Source organism: Rhinolophus ferrumequinum, chromosome 17 (genome assembly GCF_004115265.2).
Source record: "Rhinolophus ferrumequinum isolate MPI-CBG mRhiFer1 chromosome 17, mRhiFer1_v1.p, whole genome shotgun sequence".
In the NCBI taxonomy this organism is placed as follows: domain Eukaryota; kingdom Metazoa; phylum Chordata; class Mammalia; order Chiroptera; family Rhinolophidae; genus Rhinolophus; species Rhinolophus ferrumequinum.
Window position 1 is genome coordinate 35,787,663 of NC_046300.1, and position 17,848 is coordinate 35,805,510.

The 17,848-nt window shown below is 37.3% G+C and overlaps 1 protein-coding gene across 2 annotated transcripts in view; it reads left to right on the forward strand.

Moving 5' to 3' along the window:
• The window catches only part of PPP2R3A (protein phosphatase 2 regulatory subunit B''alpha), a 147,826-nt gene that overhangs the window by 29,131 nt on the left and 100,847 nt on the right, over nt 1-17,848 (forward strand). For both annotated transcript variants that reach the window (XM_033132840.1, XM_033132839.1), the window contains exon 2: nt 1,646-4,081. In XM_033132840.1, coding sequence (XP_032988731.1) covers nt 2,093-4,081 — 1,989 coding nt within the window. In that variant the 5' untranslated portion in view covers nt 1,646-2,092. The remainder of the gene's footprint in view (nt 1-1,645; nt 4,082-17,848) is intronic.

Below are 17,848 nucleotides of genomic sequence, written 5' to 3' on the forward strand. Positions count from 1 at the left end.
CTATCCAGCATAAAAATTCAACAAAAGAAAGGGTTCTTTATGAATCAATTGCATTAGTTGTATCTATATTCACTAATTCTCTAATACCTAAATAAGCAATAGACAATTTATCAAAGAAGAAATAGAATAAGCAAAATAACGTTTTCTAGGATTGAAGATATAAACATGAAAACAACGAAGCTCTGTTTCCCATTATTAAATGGATAAAGGTTTTTGTTGTTGAAACTATTGATGGTGCATTGGTGCTATTGATCTCTTTCATTGCTGTCATTATCTCATTCCCATTATTCCCTTACTGCATCACTCTTGATACAGTAGTATCGCACACTCTATCCTTAAGCAAATCATATTGGCTCTATGTTTGAAATATATTCGTATACAGCATCTAAACTCCTCCACCTTTATTCTCCTGGTCTAAGCCCCCTAGCCTTCTTGCCTTATTTATTGTAATGGCCTCTAACTTTTTTCCATGCTTATCTTGCTCCTCTATAGTCTCCTCTGAGCACAACAGTCAAAATTACCAATTTAAAATACAAGTCTGATCGTGTCATTCCTCTGCTCAGTAGCCATCAGTTGTTTTCAAGCTCACTCAGAATAAAGCCAAGTACATCATAGTCTACAAACCCTGCGTGATTTAGACTTAAAACACCTTTCCTTTCTGACCTCATCTCCCACACAGCCCCCCTCCCCCGCCCCTTGCTTTCTCTGCTCCAGTCACCTTAGCGTCCTGTTAGCCTCATTGTCATTCTTGTAGTAAATCAAGCTCCCACGTCAGGGCCTTTGCACTTACGGTTACTCGGCCTGAGATGATTTAGCCCAGAATACGTCCTCAGCCTGCGCGCTGTCTCCTTTCAGGTCTCTGTTGGCGTGTCAGTAAGATGTCCCCGATTGCCCTTGATGACACAGCACCATCCCATCTTTTCTAATCCCTTGCCCTGCTTCCGCTTTCTCTGTAGCACATATCATCACCTAAGTTGTATGTTTACGTACATATTGTTATTCTTTTTCCAACCAGATTGTCAGCTCCATAAGGACAGGGACTTTATTTTAATTCACTGTTGTATTCCTAGCACTTAGCAAGTGCCTGGTATATAGTAGGCACTCAATATTTATTGACTGACTGAATAGATTGATTGAACCTTTTTAGAAAACAACTACAACATGGTTTATGTTGTCAAATAAGTACTTTGAGAAGACTAGGTTGATGGAAGCAAAAGGTTGGTGCAGGGCAGTTGCAGAAAATAAGATTATAGTTTGATGGGAACGAGTGTTGAAAGTCTTGAAATAGAGTTAAAAGAGGTAGGCCTGCCATGATGTGTGATGGAGATCAGTAGTGTGAATTCTTGAGCTGTGAGGGATGAAAAAGCTGTCGAAATCTAAGCTTTTTAGTTTCATGTAAACTGGCAAGGAGGGTGGAATAAGAAATACCAGCTGGGAGGCAGTTGTAACAAGACGGAGTTGAGGTAATATTACTCTAGGTTGTAAGGAGTGTAGAGTCTGATGAAACAAAGACATGAACCAAAGATCAGCAGTCAGTGATGGGGCAAAGAATAAGGCTTGGTGGTTAACTGCATAAGGGATGCGAGAGGTTTTGTCAGTATTAGAAATTCTATATCCTTTTAATTATTTTCTTTTTTGTTTATAGGTTTCTCTGTCATTCACAGAAAAATGGATCATTTAAACCTTTGGAGGACTCATTTATCACAATACTTCTACGCTACCAACTAAGATTTACGACAGTAAATTTATGATAGTAAATTTCTGCATCATAGAATTGCTGAAGAACTGAAAGGATATTCTTTTATAAAAATATTCTTCTAGCACCATGATATTACTAAATAAAACCAAAAAGCACAATCATTAAATTATTAGACTTGCTAATACAAGCACACATGTGCAACAGCTACTGTATCCTGACAGTTACCAAACCTCAAATTTAAATTGTTTTCCTTCGTGGGAAAGGTCATTCTATTTGCAAGAAACCACTGAACGTTGTCAAATGTATTTTCTTCAGCTGAGCGTCATTTAGGAGAATTTACTTGAAGCAAGTTCTAGAAAATTCCAAGTCCCACCACTAAGTGGAGTTGATATTATGGCAGCAACTTACAGACTTGTGGTTAGTACTGTGAACCACTACAGCAGCGTGGTGATAGACCGGCGTCTCGAGCAAGCCGTCCATTATTGCACTGGGACCTGCCACACCTTCGCACATGGAGTGGACTGTATTGTGGTGCATCACAGTGTCTGTGCAGACCTCTTACACATCCCTGTGTCGCAGTGCAAAGAGGCAGATCTGGACTCGCTGTTTCTACCCCATGAAAACGGGTTTTCCTTAGCTGAAAGTGACTATCCCCATCAGGCCCTCACAGGCATACCCAGGGTCAAGAAGGGATCTACATTTCAGAACACCTGTAACTTAAAGGACATTGCAGGAGAAGCAATTAGTTTTGCCAGTGGGAAAATAAAAGAATTTTCCCTTGAAAAACTCAAAAACTCTAACCATGCAGCTTACAAAAAGGGAAGGAAAGTTAAGTCTGACTCATTTAATAGGAGGTCAGTTGATTTTGACTTGCTCTGTGGCCATTATAACAATGATGGCAATGCCTCGTCTTTTAGTTTACTCCGGAGTTCTTCACTTGAGGAAAAATCTTTATCCCATAGACACTCACTCGATATGAACCTGACTTCAATGTTTCTTCACAACTTCTCTGAAGATGACCTGGTTACTCAGATTTTGGAAAAACATAAAATAGATAATTTTTCTTCTGGAACAGACATAAAGATGTGCTTGGATATCTTGCTGAAATGCTCTGAGGATTTGAAAAAATGCACAGACATCATAAAACAATGCATAAAGAAAAAATCAGGGAGCGGCGTCAATGAAGGTCACGATGCAGTTTCTAGCTCTGAAACAGTCTATATGAATGTAATGACCAGGTTAGCATCCTATCTGAAAAAACTACCGTTTGAATTCATGCAATCTGGGAATAATGAGGCTATAGATTTAACGGAACTGGTCACTAATATGCCTAGTTTACAACTGACTCCCTTCTCCCCAATATTTGGCACTGAACAGCCCCCTAAATATGAAGATGTTGTCCAGCTCTCAGCCCCTGACCCTGGACAGTTTCAAAGTATAGAATTGCAAGATGACAAGCACAGTTCTAAGAAAACAGACACTGTAAAATCCTTTCCAAACAACTCTACAAATTCCTTATATAACTTAGAGACAAGTGATCCCAAAACTCCAAAAGATGTCCAGCTGCAGTCACGGTCATTAACCATGAACTCTTTAGAAAATGTTTCTTCTGGCAACCTAATGGAAACCCTTTATATTGAAGAAGAGTCAGATGGAAAGAAAGCATTAGATAAAGGACAAAGGACAGAAAATGGACCCAGTCAGGAGTTGTTAAAGGTCAGTGAAGATAGAGCAGAATTTTCAGACCATGGTACTCATCTTAAAAAATGTCCTGCCTCAATACAAAATGAAACTGGTAAGATATTTGTGAAACCAGTTATTAATCTACCTAAGGAGGATCTTAAATCAAAAGTTCCTAAAGTCGAAGAGGGAGACCACAGACATTTTATAAATTCTAACAGTCAGGAAGAGATAGATAAATTGCTAATGGATTTGGAAACTTTTTCACAGAAAATGGAGACCTCTCTAAGAGAGCCACTTGCCAAAAGTAAAAGCTCTAACTCGCTAAGTAGTCACAGCCAGTTGACTGATCAGCTCTCTGTAGATCTTGAATCTAAATCTAAAGTCTCTTCACCCACGGAAAAAGTCTCACCTGCCTGTCTAACAAGGATTATTGAAACCAATGGACACAAAATAGAGGAAGAGGATCGAGCCCTCTTACTGCGAATTCTAGAAAGCATTGAAGACTTTGCTCAAGAACTAGTTGAATGCAAATCAGGCAGAGGGAGCCTATCACAAGAAAAGGAAATGATGCAAATTCTACAAGAAACTTTGACAACTTCCTCCCAAGCCAATTTACCAGTTTGTAAAAGTCCTGTTGGTGATAAAGCCAAAGATACTACTTCAGTGGTTTTGATTCAGCAGACCCCAGAGGTGATCAAGGTAAGACCCAACAAACTTGAGTCCTGAGAACTCTCCAAAGAAATGTTTTAGTGTATATAAAATTTATAAACAAAAATTTTGTTAGCCAATAGCTATTTCTGTGGCCAATGGCTATTTTTGTTAGCCATTCTAGGTTCTAAAGCTCCTGTCCTATACTAGGCAGGGTCTCACTCAATTCAGTGAAAAATACAAAATGAAAAGCAGAGGCTTTGTAGTCAAGCAGACCGATTTCAACTGCCCTCCCCACACTCTTCATCTTCTTCCTACCTCTGTGACCAAGGGAAAGTTAGCCTTAATATCCTCATCTGTATAATGGAAATACTAAGGATCAAGATAACACGTGAAACACAATGCCTTATAGAAAGTAGGCATTTACTATTAGTCCCATCCTCCCCAGTCAAACGGTAGACCAGTCATTCCTCTATGCCTTTGTAGACTGTAAGATGCAATGTGGTGTGTGAAAGAATAGACATGATTCTTGAAGAGCGTAAAATCTCCTCGGGGAACAAAAATAACATACCAGAAACAGTACATGAACATGTAGGCACTTCTCTTAAAGTGTTGTTAGTACAGTAGGTCTTCAAAGAAAGTAAAGACTAGAGTATAGGAGATTTGCTTCCTCATGCAAGTGAGAGTAAATATTAATCTAGAATCATAGGATACAAGTATTTTCAAAAGGCTTTGAATCTACTCTGCATTGCTTTTGAATAATCCCAGTAAGGCAGGTATCTGCCTATTTGTGTTTATCTCTTACTACAACAGGATTATTTCTTGTTCATTTTATGTGTCCAACATGGGTTGGCAAGAAGCTCCACTCAGGGGCCCAGGCTGATGGATACTCTGTGTTTCTACAGCTGCCCCATTGTCCCATTAGGAATATGTGGCTTATGAGTTCACTGATGAAGGCGAAGAAAGAGGTAGTGCTATAACTGCCTTGCCCTACATGTGACACACTTCCTTTCTCACATTCCAGTGATTTCAACCTAAAAGCTAAGAAACATGGAGAAGCACATCACATAGAACATTTGGTGAGCACTGTCTCTACCACATGAATGTACCATACATGTCAAAATGTATGAATTCAGACGTAAAGCCAAATCAGCAAAGCAAGTTGTAAAATAATGATATGAATTATTTAGCGATATGTACATTTGTACAGAAAGTATGAAGGAATATATGGATATACCAAATACAGTGTTCAGAACAATGATTAATCCCTGAGGGAAGGAAGAGAGATCAAACTGAGGAAGGGTACACAGGGGGCCTCAGCAATATTCTATTTCTGTTTCATAATCTGGTGGATCATAGTATTTTGTCATAATTTTATGCCTTGTATATCTTAAATATAATATCGTAAATTTTTAAAAGATGAGTTGAATATTAGAGATGGCATATATGTGGCCAACTTAAAAAATAATTACATGTTATTTTAGTGTTCTCATTACAATTTTTATTTGAATAGGGAAAAAATATATATTGTGATCAGATGAATGATTTTTACCTCATATTTGTTTTGTAGATGTTGTTCTGTGCACATTTTTAGTTACCAGTGACACTAAAGTTTGAAACAATACATACTTAAGGTTATTAAATGATGATTTGGATCTGTATATCCTCAAACTTGCAGTGAGCTTTTCTGTGAAATCTCTGTGTGAGTCTCATTTGTTGGTTCACAAATGGTAGTGTCTTTAGTTAACTTGGGTAAATGCTGGGGGGAGAAACTGTGGAAATTAACTTCAAAATTAAGAAAAAATCTTTTCATATACACAGACAATACTGATGTGCTTAATAGTTTATAAAGAAAAGAAAATACATATATAACAACCTCAAAGTGATAACATTTTCAGAGCTAACAGTTCTTGTGAGCTAACGCATGCTAAGACATTTAGATGTATTGTCTCACTATTTTCCTCACAATATCCTGTCTGCCCATTAAAAAGAAATGTCTACCTTCTCTGATAACCTATTCCAACATCTCACAACCATTATAACCAGAAACTCTAACAGTAATACAGTATTTTGAATTTTGTTTAACCCTCTTCCTTCATTATCTTCTGTGAAAAAAGGAGACAAAATGCTTCTAAAAGAGATGGACTGTAGAAAGAAAATGTGAATTGAAGCCAAGAATAAGTTTTGTGCAACACCTTTCCTATGCTCCTGGCTGATACCTCGTGAGTGGGTCCCCCGTGACACCCCCAGTCCAAGTACAGCCACCTAAAAATGTCACACTGGGCTCTACATGAGCTTCCCAATTTATTGACAAGTCTGCACTGAGATCAAAATCTTATGAAAAGATCCTCCCATCAGTCTTTTAAATAAGTTCCAATATCATAGGTTAGAATAAAATTTGGTGAGATTTCCTCTTGATGAAAGTGGAAAAAGTAATTCATGAAAAGCTAATTTAAAGAGACAAAAATAATATAAAAACAAATAATACAAAAAATATAAAATTCAGGAAGATAATGAAAGAAAACAAAACCGTTCTTCCTTGACTCAGTTGCCTCCCTATTTATTTTTGTTGTTGTTGTTGTTGTTACCATCTTTCTTGTTATGATATATTTTAAACGAGGAGTTGACAAATGTTTAAAGGGCCAGATAGTAAGTATTTCAGGCTTTGCAGGTCGCAAGGTCTCTGTAACATAGTCGTCTTTGTCTTTTTTCAGAAATAATTATTTAATAATATAAAGCCATTCGTAGCTCCAAGCCTGACAAAAACAGGCAGTGGGACAGATTTGACCTACAGACTGTAGTTTTGTCAACCCCTGTTTTAAGCAAATAGAAAAGTGTGGTGAATAATAGAAAGCGCACTCTTTTACCCTCCACTTAGCTTTGTCAAATCTTAATATTTTGCCATATTTGCTTCAGATCTTTGCTTTCTTTAATATTTTCATGGTCATCATCATTTCAAAAATTCGTCGCAGGTACAGTTGAAGTCCCTAGAACTCTCCTCCCTAGTATCCTCTCCCTTTTTCAGAACTAAACACCGCCCTAAAGTTGGAGTTTATCCCCTCCTGAAAGTTTCCATACAGTCTTATTTGTCATGTTTTTATTCTTATATAGGATGAACAGAAAGGAAGTAGTAGGAAATAAAATTGGAGAGATGGGTTGGGACCAACTTATGAATGCCCTTGTATGCTAGACAAAAGAGTTTGCTCTAGGGGAATGGGGAACTAAATAAAGGCTTTTAAGCAGAGGAATCTCACAGTATGATTTTTTTTTTTTTTAAGAATAATGCATTTTAAATTAAGGTTTTTGAAAAACTTTTTGTACAGTCAAAATCTTGCCAATTTTTCAAAATATTTTGATTGAAATATTTACCTAATAGGGCATGTAGGAAGTGCTTTTATGTGACACTGATGATTATCCCTGAAAATAAATATTGACTTGACAATAGTATGTCATTAATATTTTAATATGTGTTTCAAAATAGTTTCTAAAGAGTGAACAGTATTTGTTGTCCAGATGTTTGTTGTCCAGAATACAACTCAAACCTGTTATTGGGAGAGGGAGTCAAATACAAAATTTGACCAGGGCAATATTGAGAGGTTGATAAAGAGGATATTGGTCTAGATCAGAGATCAGCAATCTGCGGCCCATAGGCCAAATCTGACCTGCCTCCTGTGTTTGCTAACCCTTTCATCTCATGGGGTTGAGCTGTGTTGGTCCACTTATACGAGGATTTTTTTACAATAAATATATTGGAAAATATTTTGGAGATTTGCGGCAATTTGAAAAAACTCACAGATGAACTGCATAGCCTAGAAATATCGAAAAAATAAGAAAAAGTTAGGTATGTCATGAATACATAAAATATATGTAGATACTAATCTATTATATCATTTACTACTATAAAATATGCACAAATCTATTACAAAAAGTTAAAATTTATTAAAACACACACAAACACTTACAGACCGTACATGGTGACATTCGCAGTCTAGAGAAATGTAAACAAATGTAGCGATGCAGTATTAAATCATAACTGCATAAAATTAACTGTAGTACATACTGTATGACTGTAATCATTTTGTAGCCGCCTCTTGTTATTGCAGTGAGCTCATATGTAGCAATGCCTGCTTAAAACACCGGATGATACTAATTTCCACGTGAGTAGTTCATCTCTCCAATAAATTGTGTATTGCAGTAAGAAATGGTCTCTCACAATTCTCGCATATTTTTCATCATGTTCAGTGCAATACTGTACCTTGAGTAACACCATGGGACCCATATGAAGTACCACTAGTAATGCTGGAAGTGCTCCCAAGAAGCAGAGAAAAGTCATGACGTTACAAAAAAAGTTGAATTGCTTGATATGTACTATAGATTGAGATCTGCAGCTGTGGTGGCCCATCATTTCAAGATAAATGAATCTAGCGTAAGGGTCACTGTAAAGATAGAAAAGGAAATTTGTGAAGTCGCTGCAGCTATACCAACAGGAGTGGAGTGGAAACCTTGCACTTTTTGTGAAATACCTTTTTATGTCATATTGAAAATGCAGCAGTAATGTGGGTGCAGGATTGCTATAAGAAAGGCATACCTATAGACTAATATGATGAGAGAAAAATTGATGTCATTATATGACAACTTAAAGCAAAAGGAAGGTGAAGGATCTAAAGCTGGAGAATTTATTTAATGCCAGCAAAAGATGGTTTGATAATTTTAAAAAGCAGTTTGGCTTAAAAATGTCCAGATAACAGGAGAAGCAGCTTCTGCCAACCAAGAGACAGCAGACACGTTACCAGGTGCCATTAAGAAAATCATTGAGAATGGAACGCCATAAGAAAAGATGAAATAGTACCATTTGCAACAACATGGATGGATCTTAAGATTGTTATGCTGTGCGAAGTAAGTCAGAAAAAGTCAAGAACCGTATGATTTCACTGATACATGGTATATAAAACTGAAAACAACGGAAGAACAAGACAAACAAATGAAGAAACAAAAACTCATACACAGACAATAGTGTAGTGGTTACCAGAGGGTAAGCGGGGAGGGGGGTGGGGGATGAGGGTAAGGGGGATCAAATACATGGTGATGGAAGGAGAACTGACTCTGGGTGGTGAACACACAATGTGATATATAGATGACATATTACAGAATTGTACGCTTGAAATCTATGTAACTTTACTAACAATTGTCACCCCAATAAACTTTAATTAAAAAAAAAAAAGAAAGAAAATCTTTAAGGAGAAAGAATATCTGCCTGAGTAGATTTTTAATGAAGACAAAAGTGTCCTCTTCTGGGAGGAAAAAAAATACCACAAAGGACATTTACCAGTAAAGCAGAGGAGCGAGCACCAGGATTTAAGGCCAGAATGTATAGACTACTCTGTTGTTTTGTGCAAATGCAGTCGGGTTTATGATGAACTGCCCTTATCTGTAAAGCTGCTGACCCCCGAATCTTGAAGAGGAAAGGTAAACACCAGCTGCCAGTCTTTTGTACAACAAGGCTTGGACAATGACAACCCTTTTTCTAGATTGGTTCCATTGATGCTTTGTCCCTGCAGTCAGAAGTACCTTGCCAGTACACTGCCTTTTAAAGTTCTTTTGATTTGGGACAATGCCCCTGGTCACCCAGAGCCCCAGGAGTGCAGCACCAAAGGCGTTGAAGTGGTCTCCTTGCCCCCAAACCATGTCTGTAAGTCAGCCTCTAGATCGGGGGTGATAAGGACCCTTAGGCTCATCACACAGGGTACTCTATGGGAACGACTGTCAGTGCTCTGGAAGAGAACCCCAACAGAGAAAACATCATGGGAGCCTAGAAGGCTTACACCATCGAAGATGCCATCATTGTTACAGAAAAGGCCGTGAAAGCCATCAAGCCCCAAACAGTACATCCTGCTGGAGAAACACTGTCCAGATGTGCATGACTTCACAGGACTGACAACAGAGCCAATCGGGGAATTCATGAAAGAGATTGTGAATAGGGCAAAAAAGGTGGGACGTGAAGGGTTTCAAGATACGGGTATTGGAGACAGTCAGAGTTAACAGACACTGCACCAGAAGCATTAACAGCAGACCACTTGATCCAGGTGAGTGCTTCTGAACCAGTGCCAGATGATGAAGAAGATGATGTAGAAGAAATAGTGCCAGAAAACACAGTGTCATTTGACAATGTGGCAGAAGGGTTCCGATTAGTCAAGACTTTTTGACTTCTTTTATGGCATGGACCGTTCTATGATATGGGCACTGAAACGAAAACAGATGTAGAAGAAGGGATGATACTGTTTGGAAACATTTTTAGAGAAATGCAAAAGCTAAAAAGTCAGACAAAATTACAATGTATCTTCGTAAAGTTACACCGAGCCTGCCTGTCCCCCCTCCACTTCCACCTCTTCTACCTCTGCAACCCGAGAGCAACCCGAGAGCAAGCCCGACTTCTCAGCCTCTTCAACGTGAAGACGACAAGGATGAAAAGCTTTATGGTGATCCACTTCCACTTAACAGGCAGCAAATAATCATGTCATAAGGTTACTAACGTATCTGTTGTGTATGCATGGGACTTCTTGTGAAAATCTAATAACTGTATGACGTATGAGACATTTTTGTGTCGTCATCATCACCTAAGTATTCATCATGTAGAACATCGTGAGCAAGACTTGTGTGAAAGTGGATAGCCTCTCCTGACGTTGGCATAAGTCAGTGATATTTAATACAAAATGAATAATGTGTTAGTTTTCTTATTGTTTTGTAACTTTGCTTTCAAAGAATTACATTGCCGTACAGTATGCTTCTCTTTCTCATAAGTGGGTATCAGCCTATCATCACAGGTAAGTGGTTTTTCTAGAAATGTAACAATGTTTCTAATACTGTAATATGAATATGATTGTAATACTATATACCATAAAAATTTTATAACGATTCATTCATTAGTGTATAGGCTATACTACTGTGAAGCAATCGTAACGATTATACTAGACTACCATAAAGCAATCATATTGCTGCTTCTTCGTTATCAATGCATGAATTGTTATACCTGTAAATAAATATGAATTTGTTTTTTTCACATTATGTTTTCGTTTTTGATGTCTAGTGTCAGTAATACCTATAACATCTACAGTGTTTTGTATCATGTAAAACAATATTGATGTAGGTACTAACAGACCATTATATAAACAGGTGTTGTAAACTTACTGTATCGATAAATGTAGTACAGTACTGTAAATGTATTTTATGATTTTCTTAATAACATTTTCTTTTCTCTAGCTTTATTGTAAGAATATAGTATATAATACATATAACATACAAAATATGTGTTAATCGACTGTTTATGTTATCAGTAAGGCTTCTGGACAACAGTAGGCTATTAGTTAAGTTTTTGGGGAGTCATAAATTAAATGGGGATTTTTGACTGGAGGGGGTTGGCACCCCTAACCCCAAAATTCTTCAAGGGTCAACTGTACTTTTATTGGAACACAGCCACACCCATTCATTTATATATGACTTAGACTGCTTTTGTGCACCTTCTCAGTTTGAGTAGTTACAACAGAAAACTTAAAGTTGAAAATATTTACTATGACCATTTACAGAAAAGGTTTGCTGACTCCTGGTCTCAATATTATTTTCTGGTAGATCAGCTAAACAGACTTTTGATAAAGTTCGATGTGGTATTTTGTTAAAGGCATTGGAAATCTTGGAAACATCACTAAATATCAATAGCAAAAACTACCAATGGTCAGTGACAGTCAAACAGTGTACCAGTAGAAATAGAAATAGAAAAATAAATAAGCTCAAAGTTTCAAAATCCTTCATTGAGTTCTGATCATGGGTTTTGATCTACATGGCTTTTGTCTCCTTCCTCCCCATTCATAACCTGTCTGACTTTCCCACTTAGCACAGCTTCCTTTTCATTCCATGTCTTGTTCTCCATCCTTTCTTCCTTTTTTTGTGCATGAACTTTATCACCGTGTCAAGTTATCTATACCTTTGGCTAGCAAATGAATGTTTAGTACATGCTTTTTTAACAAAGCCTCTAAGTGGCAGGAAACAACCCTGTAGGTTCTAGAATAGCTGAGGTGCAGAGAACCTGACAGTGAGTTGAACAAGCATAAGAGAACAGCTTGTGGGGAAGGAAAAGGGGGGTGTGGCTGAGGTCTCGCAGGGTTTCATAATTACAAAGGAGTAAATTACTGAGGACATGTTTTGACATGAGAGATAATATAATTTTTTAAAAAACCATACTGCTTTGGTAATTCACATAATAATATCTTAATTCTATGTTTTCTTACCACCAGCAGATGGTATTGCAGTCATTTTTTATCTGTTTTTAGACTTATGAGGCAATAGCCTGTTAGCTGTTATTCACAAATTAAAATAATTAACCCTAGCCTCCCTTGAAAATTATTTTTACTTAATTTTAGTACAAACAAAGCTAGGGGGAAAAATTCCATTACTTCCTACCTCAATTGAAAAAATGGAAGGCAGGGGGAGAAGTTTAAGGTAAATAAGATTATTTTTTTATGCCTATACTATAATATTTAAGTTTAGTGAAACCTCACAAATTTCAACTAATTAAGGGGGAAACCTGTCTGAATTACTAAAAAGTACAAATTAAAATTTTTATTAATTTCAAGATTAAACAGTAAAACTGTTGTCACAATATTTTGGCAAGTATGAATTTTAGCTGGACCTATTTCAACAATGTGGGACAGGTCATTTATACTTGTTAAAATATAATTAGACAATTTAAGTGATACAAACAAACTTTATTTAATACTTCATAAAGTGAACATTCTTCATTTGGAGCACTGTAAGATGGGGCAGAAGGCAAGAACCTTTTATAGGCGAAAGAATAAAGAACAAGGAAAAGACAAATAGAAAATATCTGATTGGCTGGGACCAAAGTCAGCCTTACTTAAGTGGTGAGAAGGCCCAGAATTGGCCTGGCCTTGCGGATTGGCTGACTGAATAAACTGCATTTCTGGCCAAGGAGAGCATTTATAAGCACAAAATAGTTAAGTTTCATTTTGCTGATGTGGCACCCTGGAAAGAGGGGCTCCACCTTGAGCCCAGAAAGTGATTTCAACAGTTCCCACTTTTGCGTCCTCATATATCCTCTTGACCATTGAAGAGGTTTGATCAAAAATGTCGATCTTAGCATGACTCAGTCACCATTGCCTCTTCGGGTCTCATAAGAGATGAAGCCGGGTTCCTGTTCTTGGAGCTGGTTACATTCTTCTGTTCTCTTCTGTTAGTCCAGTCAGAAAGATACCATCTGGTTGGTGGTCAGTGGCTGCCCACATGCATTTAAAACTTCTGAGAGAATGCAGTATATTAGGGACACAATAATAATTACTAGCAGCAAAATGACGTGCATGGCTTGGAGAGCATTCCTGAGCCAGGGTCCCCATGACACCAACCAGCAGGAATCAAATAAGTCAAGAAATGACCCTGATAAGGGAGATGCTTTAAGCCATGGGCCTCTTTGTGTATGTATTTTGTGTAACTCTGTCTCCACTTCCCTAGAAGTGTTTAGTCACCAAGCTTGTGTCAGAAAAACTGAGGCATTGGAAATCAGGGAGATGTTTGTAATGGACAGAACTACAAGATCACCAGCACTTTAGCAAATTAAACAATCGGTTGGAGGTTGGATCATCCTCCTTTGTAAAGGCCCGAGATATGTGAACAATGGCATTATCTTTTCCAGCCAGGACAAGGAAATTAGGAAAAGAATGGTCAGAGAGGGGAGGAGGAATGGAAAGAAACATTCTTGATCCGCCGTCTTGGGAGGAAGCAGTCTGCCTCAATGTCAGCTACTTCTCTTGCCAGCCAATTTGATTTTGAGGTTTCTGGCATTTGCACAGGACCAGATGTCAGGTAGAGCCTCTTCAGTTGTGAAGTACGCACCCAAGGTTTGACATTGGTGTCAGTGGTTAAGAATACTCTGTAGGGTCTTTTCCGTGAATCTCACTTTTGCAAAAGCATCAGTGTAAAATAATAGCTGTCCATAAATGACGAAAGACTTAAAAATGCCCATAGTTAAAGATCTGATAAAAGTTTGTTATAATGGAATTGACAAGGATATTTGGTTATTGTCTGTGACACACCACATTTTAAGATAACTGGAATTATGACTGGTAACATTATACTAGGACATACCAGATTTTTAGTAATTTTATACAATTTCTAGCACACTTATATTAATGACATGCATCCACATAAAGTTTATCATCACTTATTTGATAGTTCTTCCCATGTAATTTAACACACCAAATAAACCTAATTAACATCTCTCTTTTACAAGGTGAGACAAATCCTTTGAGATTTTCTAGAGACCCTCTGGGAAATCTCAAAGTTACTTTGAGGTAAAAAAAAAAAATCCATTTCATGAGACGTCGAAGAGCTAACCGTCATCTTATCTTTTCTTGCTGACAAATTCTGTAACACATAACATGAATGTATTTGAGTTTTAGTAATTCCTCTAGCTCTTAACACCTAAAACTCTATGATGTTATAAAGATGTCCCATCACCTTTCCTGGCAAGAGGGGAGAAGCCCATTAAGAGTGTAGGTCATTTTACCTTATTGCAGGTGGAAAGTCTTGATTGTAGATTGTAGGCATTTTGAGGAGAGGGTGCTGTTTTGTTCATCATTGTACCGCCAGACCCTCTTGTAGTACCTCCACATACTAGCTGTTGGTTTAAATTCTGAAAATTGATCCTTTCTCTTTAAGGAATACCTATACATCTCATTGTCTTTTCCCCATTATCTGTCTACTCTGAGCTTTTACTTGTTCAGTTGACCTTGACTGAAGATCACACAACCCTACTGAGTAGTCTTGTATTAAATTGCTGACCACCAACCTCCCGTGGGCTTTAGTGTTATCTGGTGGTCCTACTACATTTCCCTAGTCCCCTCACTTTCCCACTCTCTAAATGACTCTTTCATACCCTCTTCTCTGTCCCCTAACATCTCCTCTTCCATCCTTGCCCTCAGCTAATGACCTTGATTCCTGTTTTACTCAGAAAGCTGAAGCAATCAGGGGAGCCTTTAGCTACCCACCCAGCCGTATCAGTACTCATACTCCCTTTCCTTCTATGACTGCACAGGCATGGTCTGGGCCCCTATCTGAGGCCAACCCCTGCACTTGTGCTCTGGATCCCATCCTCTCCTTTCACCTCAGGGATTGACCCTTTTCTCTCCTGCAGCCATCAGTTTTTCCCCTTTACTAGACCATTCCATTAGCAGACAAACATTACAGTTCTTCCATCTTTAAAACAAGACATCCAAAAGGCACTTTGGCATCAAAGAGTGTTGGATAACAGCTCCATCAGCTGTTATTATATTTGCAACATAATGTTCACCAGAGTCCTTGCCCATCAATTTCAGCTCTCTTTTGACATCTGTGAATTCATCCCTCGCCCCAAATTACAGAGAAATCACACACATGCGCGCACACACACATGCACGGAAGACACTGGACAAGATGTTCTATAGTACTAAAACCATATATTCGTTAACATTTAATGTGGCAATGTCAGTGGATCAGAAACGCTCTATTCTTTCTAACTTCAGTTGTCTAATGTATTTACAGACCCAAAATCAATTCTTATGGTCTATAATGAGTAATATCTAATTGAAGTAAATCCTAAAGGAGAAAGGGAAGAAGAAAAGCAAAGTAAGAAAGACAGATTGTAGGAGCTAGAAATTCTAGAGATCCGAGAATTTCACCTAATAATTTTAGGCTCTTATTATCTGTCCCTGTCCCCTGCTCCTAGAAGAACATCTACCCTCAAGTATTAGGAACACAGAAAGGTGAAAATACTGGATTTGTGGGTTCTTTCTATTATTAGTTATGGAATGTGTTCCTGTCATTTGGAGGTAATTGAAGCAAGACACAAAAATGCTTATTAATCTCCTATTTTGCTGCAACCAGTGAAGTTAAGGCTCCAGGATTAAGCCGGAAGCAATGAAACTAGATACCACCACCTGGCCTTCTTCCCCCACTCCAGTGTTTCATTATTTATGAATAAAATAACATGTTAATAACACAAACCAAGCTATTAATTAAACAATGAGAAAACACCAACTTAGAGCATAAAAAAGGATATCAAAGTTTAAGAGTAATTAATTAGCTTGTAATCAGTTTCTTCTCAAAGATTATTTAAAATGGTATTTAAGTCTGTGATTCCAAGTTACTACCTTTTTAAACTACTCAAAGGCTTTTATAAATTGAGATATAATTCACACAGTGCAAAGTCACCCTTTTAAAGTGCACAGTTCAGTAGGTTTTAGTATATTCAACAAGGTGTGTAACCATCAGCAAGCACTATGTAATTCCAGAATGCTTTCATCACCCCCAAAAAACTCACATTCATTAGCAGTCACTTCCCCTAGCCCCTGGCAACCACTAATCTACTTCCTCATGAAGGGGATGAAAAGTCACCCCCCTGAAGCAGCGGGTTGATATTAGAAAGAAGAGTGGGGAATACAATTTAAGGTATGCTTTAATTAGAAAAGCAGCAAATCATAAGCCTAAAGATTGGCATTTATAACAAACTTTTTGATGTTCTAATGTGGAGGTAAGTAATGAGGGAAAACAGTATTCTAGGCAAGAGTGTAATAAAAAATATGGGAAAGCTACCTACCTCAGAGTTAACGTGTAAGCCCAGTGTGAGAAAATTGGGGGGCAAAGGAAGGGCCCAGGTTGAAACATTAACCAGTGGTTTCATTGTAATCCTCTTTTAACCATAGTATATATTGAAAGCTTTCAGGTAAGATTTTGTATGAGTGGAGAATTCCATAGCTTAAAAAAGGAAAAAAAAAAAAAAAGAAAACCACAGGTTTAAACATATAAGCCCAATGCGCACATTATAAAGTGTTGTCAGAATGTCTTGAAATGAAATCAAGAAAAAAACCTGACTTAAGTTATGGAAAGCCAAAGAATTTGATTCTCACTAAATTAGACAAAAGTTCATAGAAGAGAATTGTAAAATGTTTTGGTTTGGGGATTTATTTGGTAATGATATTTGGTTTATATTTTTAGAACTAGAAAATAAATGTTGGTTGAACAATGTGGTTGACTGAAAATAAATATTGAAGTCTATTAAACATGAGAGAGCACTTGTAAATAATTATATGACAGGTTTAATATATGATAAAGTAATAGAATATTTAAAAAATCTGAGATGATTTGTTTAAAGCTCCTTGAAGAAAAAAAAAGTCTCACAAATTAAAGGTGTATTATGTCATTGCTATTTGATCAGCTTTTGTACCGTTAGTGTAGCCAAATTGCACTTACTTACATGTGTCTGAAACTGCTTTCTTATTGCATTGTTCCACTTTCTTAACATTTTGACAATAAATTATCAAATTTATCCAGATCTAAAAGAATCACTTCCAAAAAGTATTTTCAATGACTAAGAAAGTCTTCTGCAAACAAGCAGAAAGGATTTGATTTTAAATCTGAGACCTACAAATCTCTTTGTATGTTACCAGTTGAGGATGAAAATTTGTTTTTCTCCATATTTTGACTGGATATATTTAGAGGGTTTTGGACATTTAATTTCTTCAAATAAGAAATTAAAAACTATTCTGAAAATAATAGTTTGAAGTTTGAAGGGCAGCCTGTTCTTTTTTCATAAAAAAAATAGCAAAATAAAAAACGCTCTGCATGCTCTTTTTCTTCTAGTTTGAGGAGAAACTTTTATGTGGATCAACACCTCACATACTCCGAGTTTAAGACGTTAGCATTATCTGAGAAGTCGCTATTTTTAGGCCCACTGTAATGTTTCTAACTTTGGCGCTCAGAGTAGTGGGTGCTTCCTTT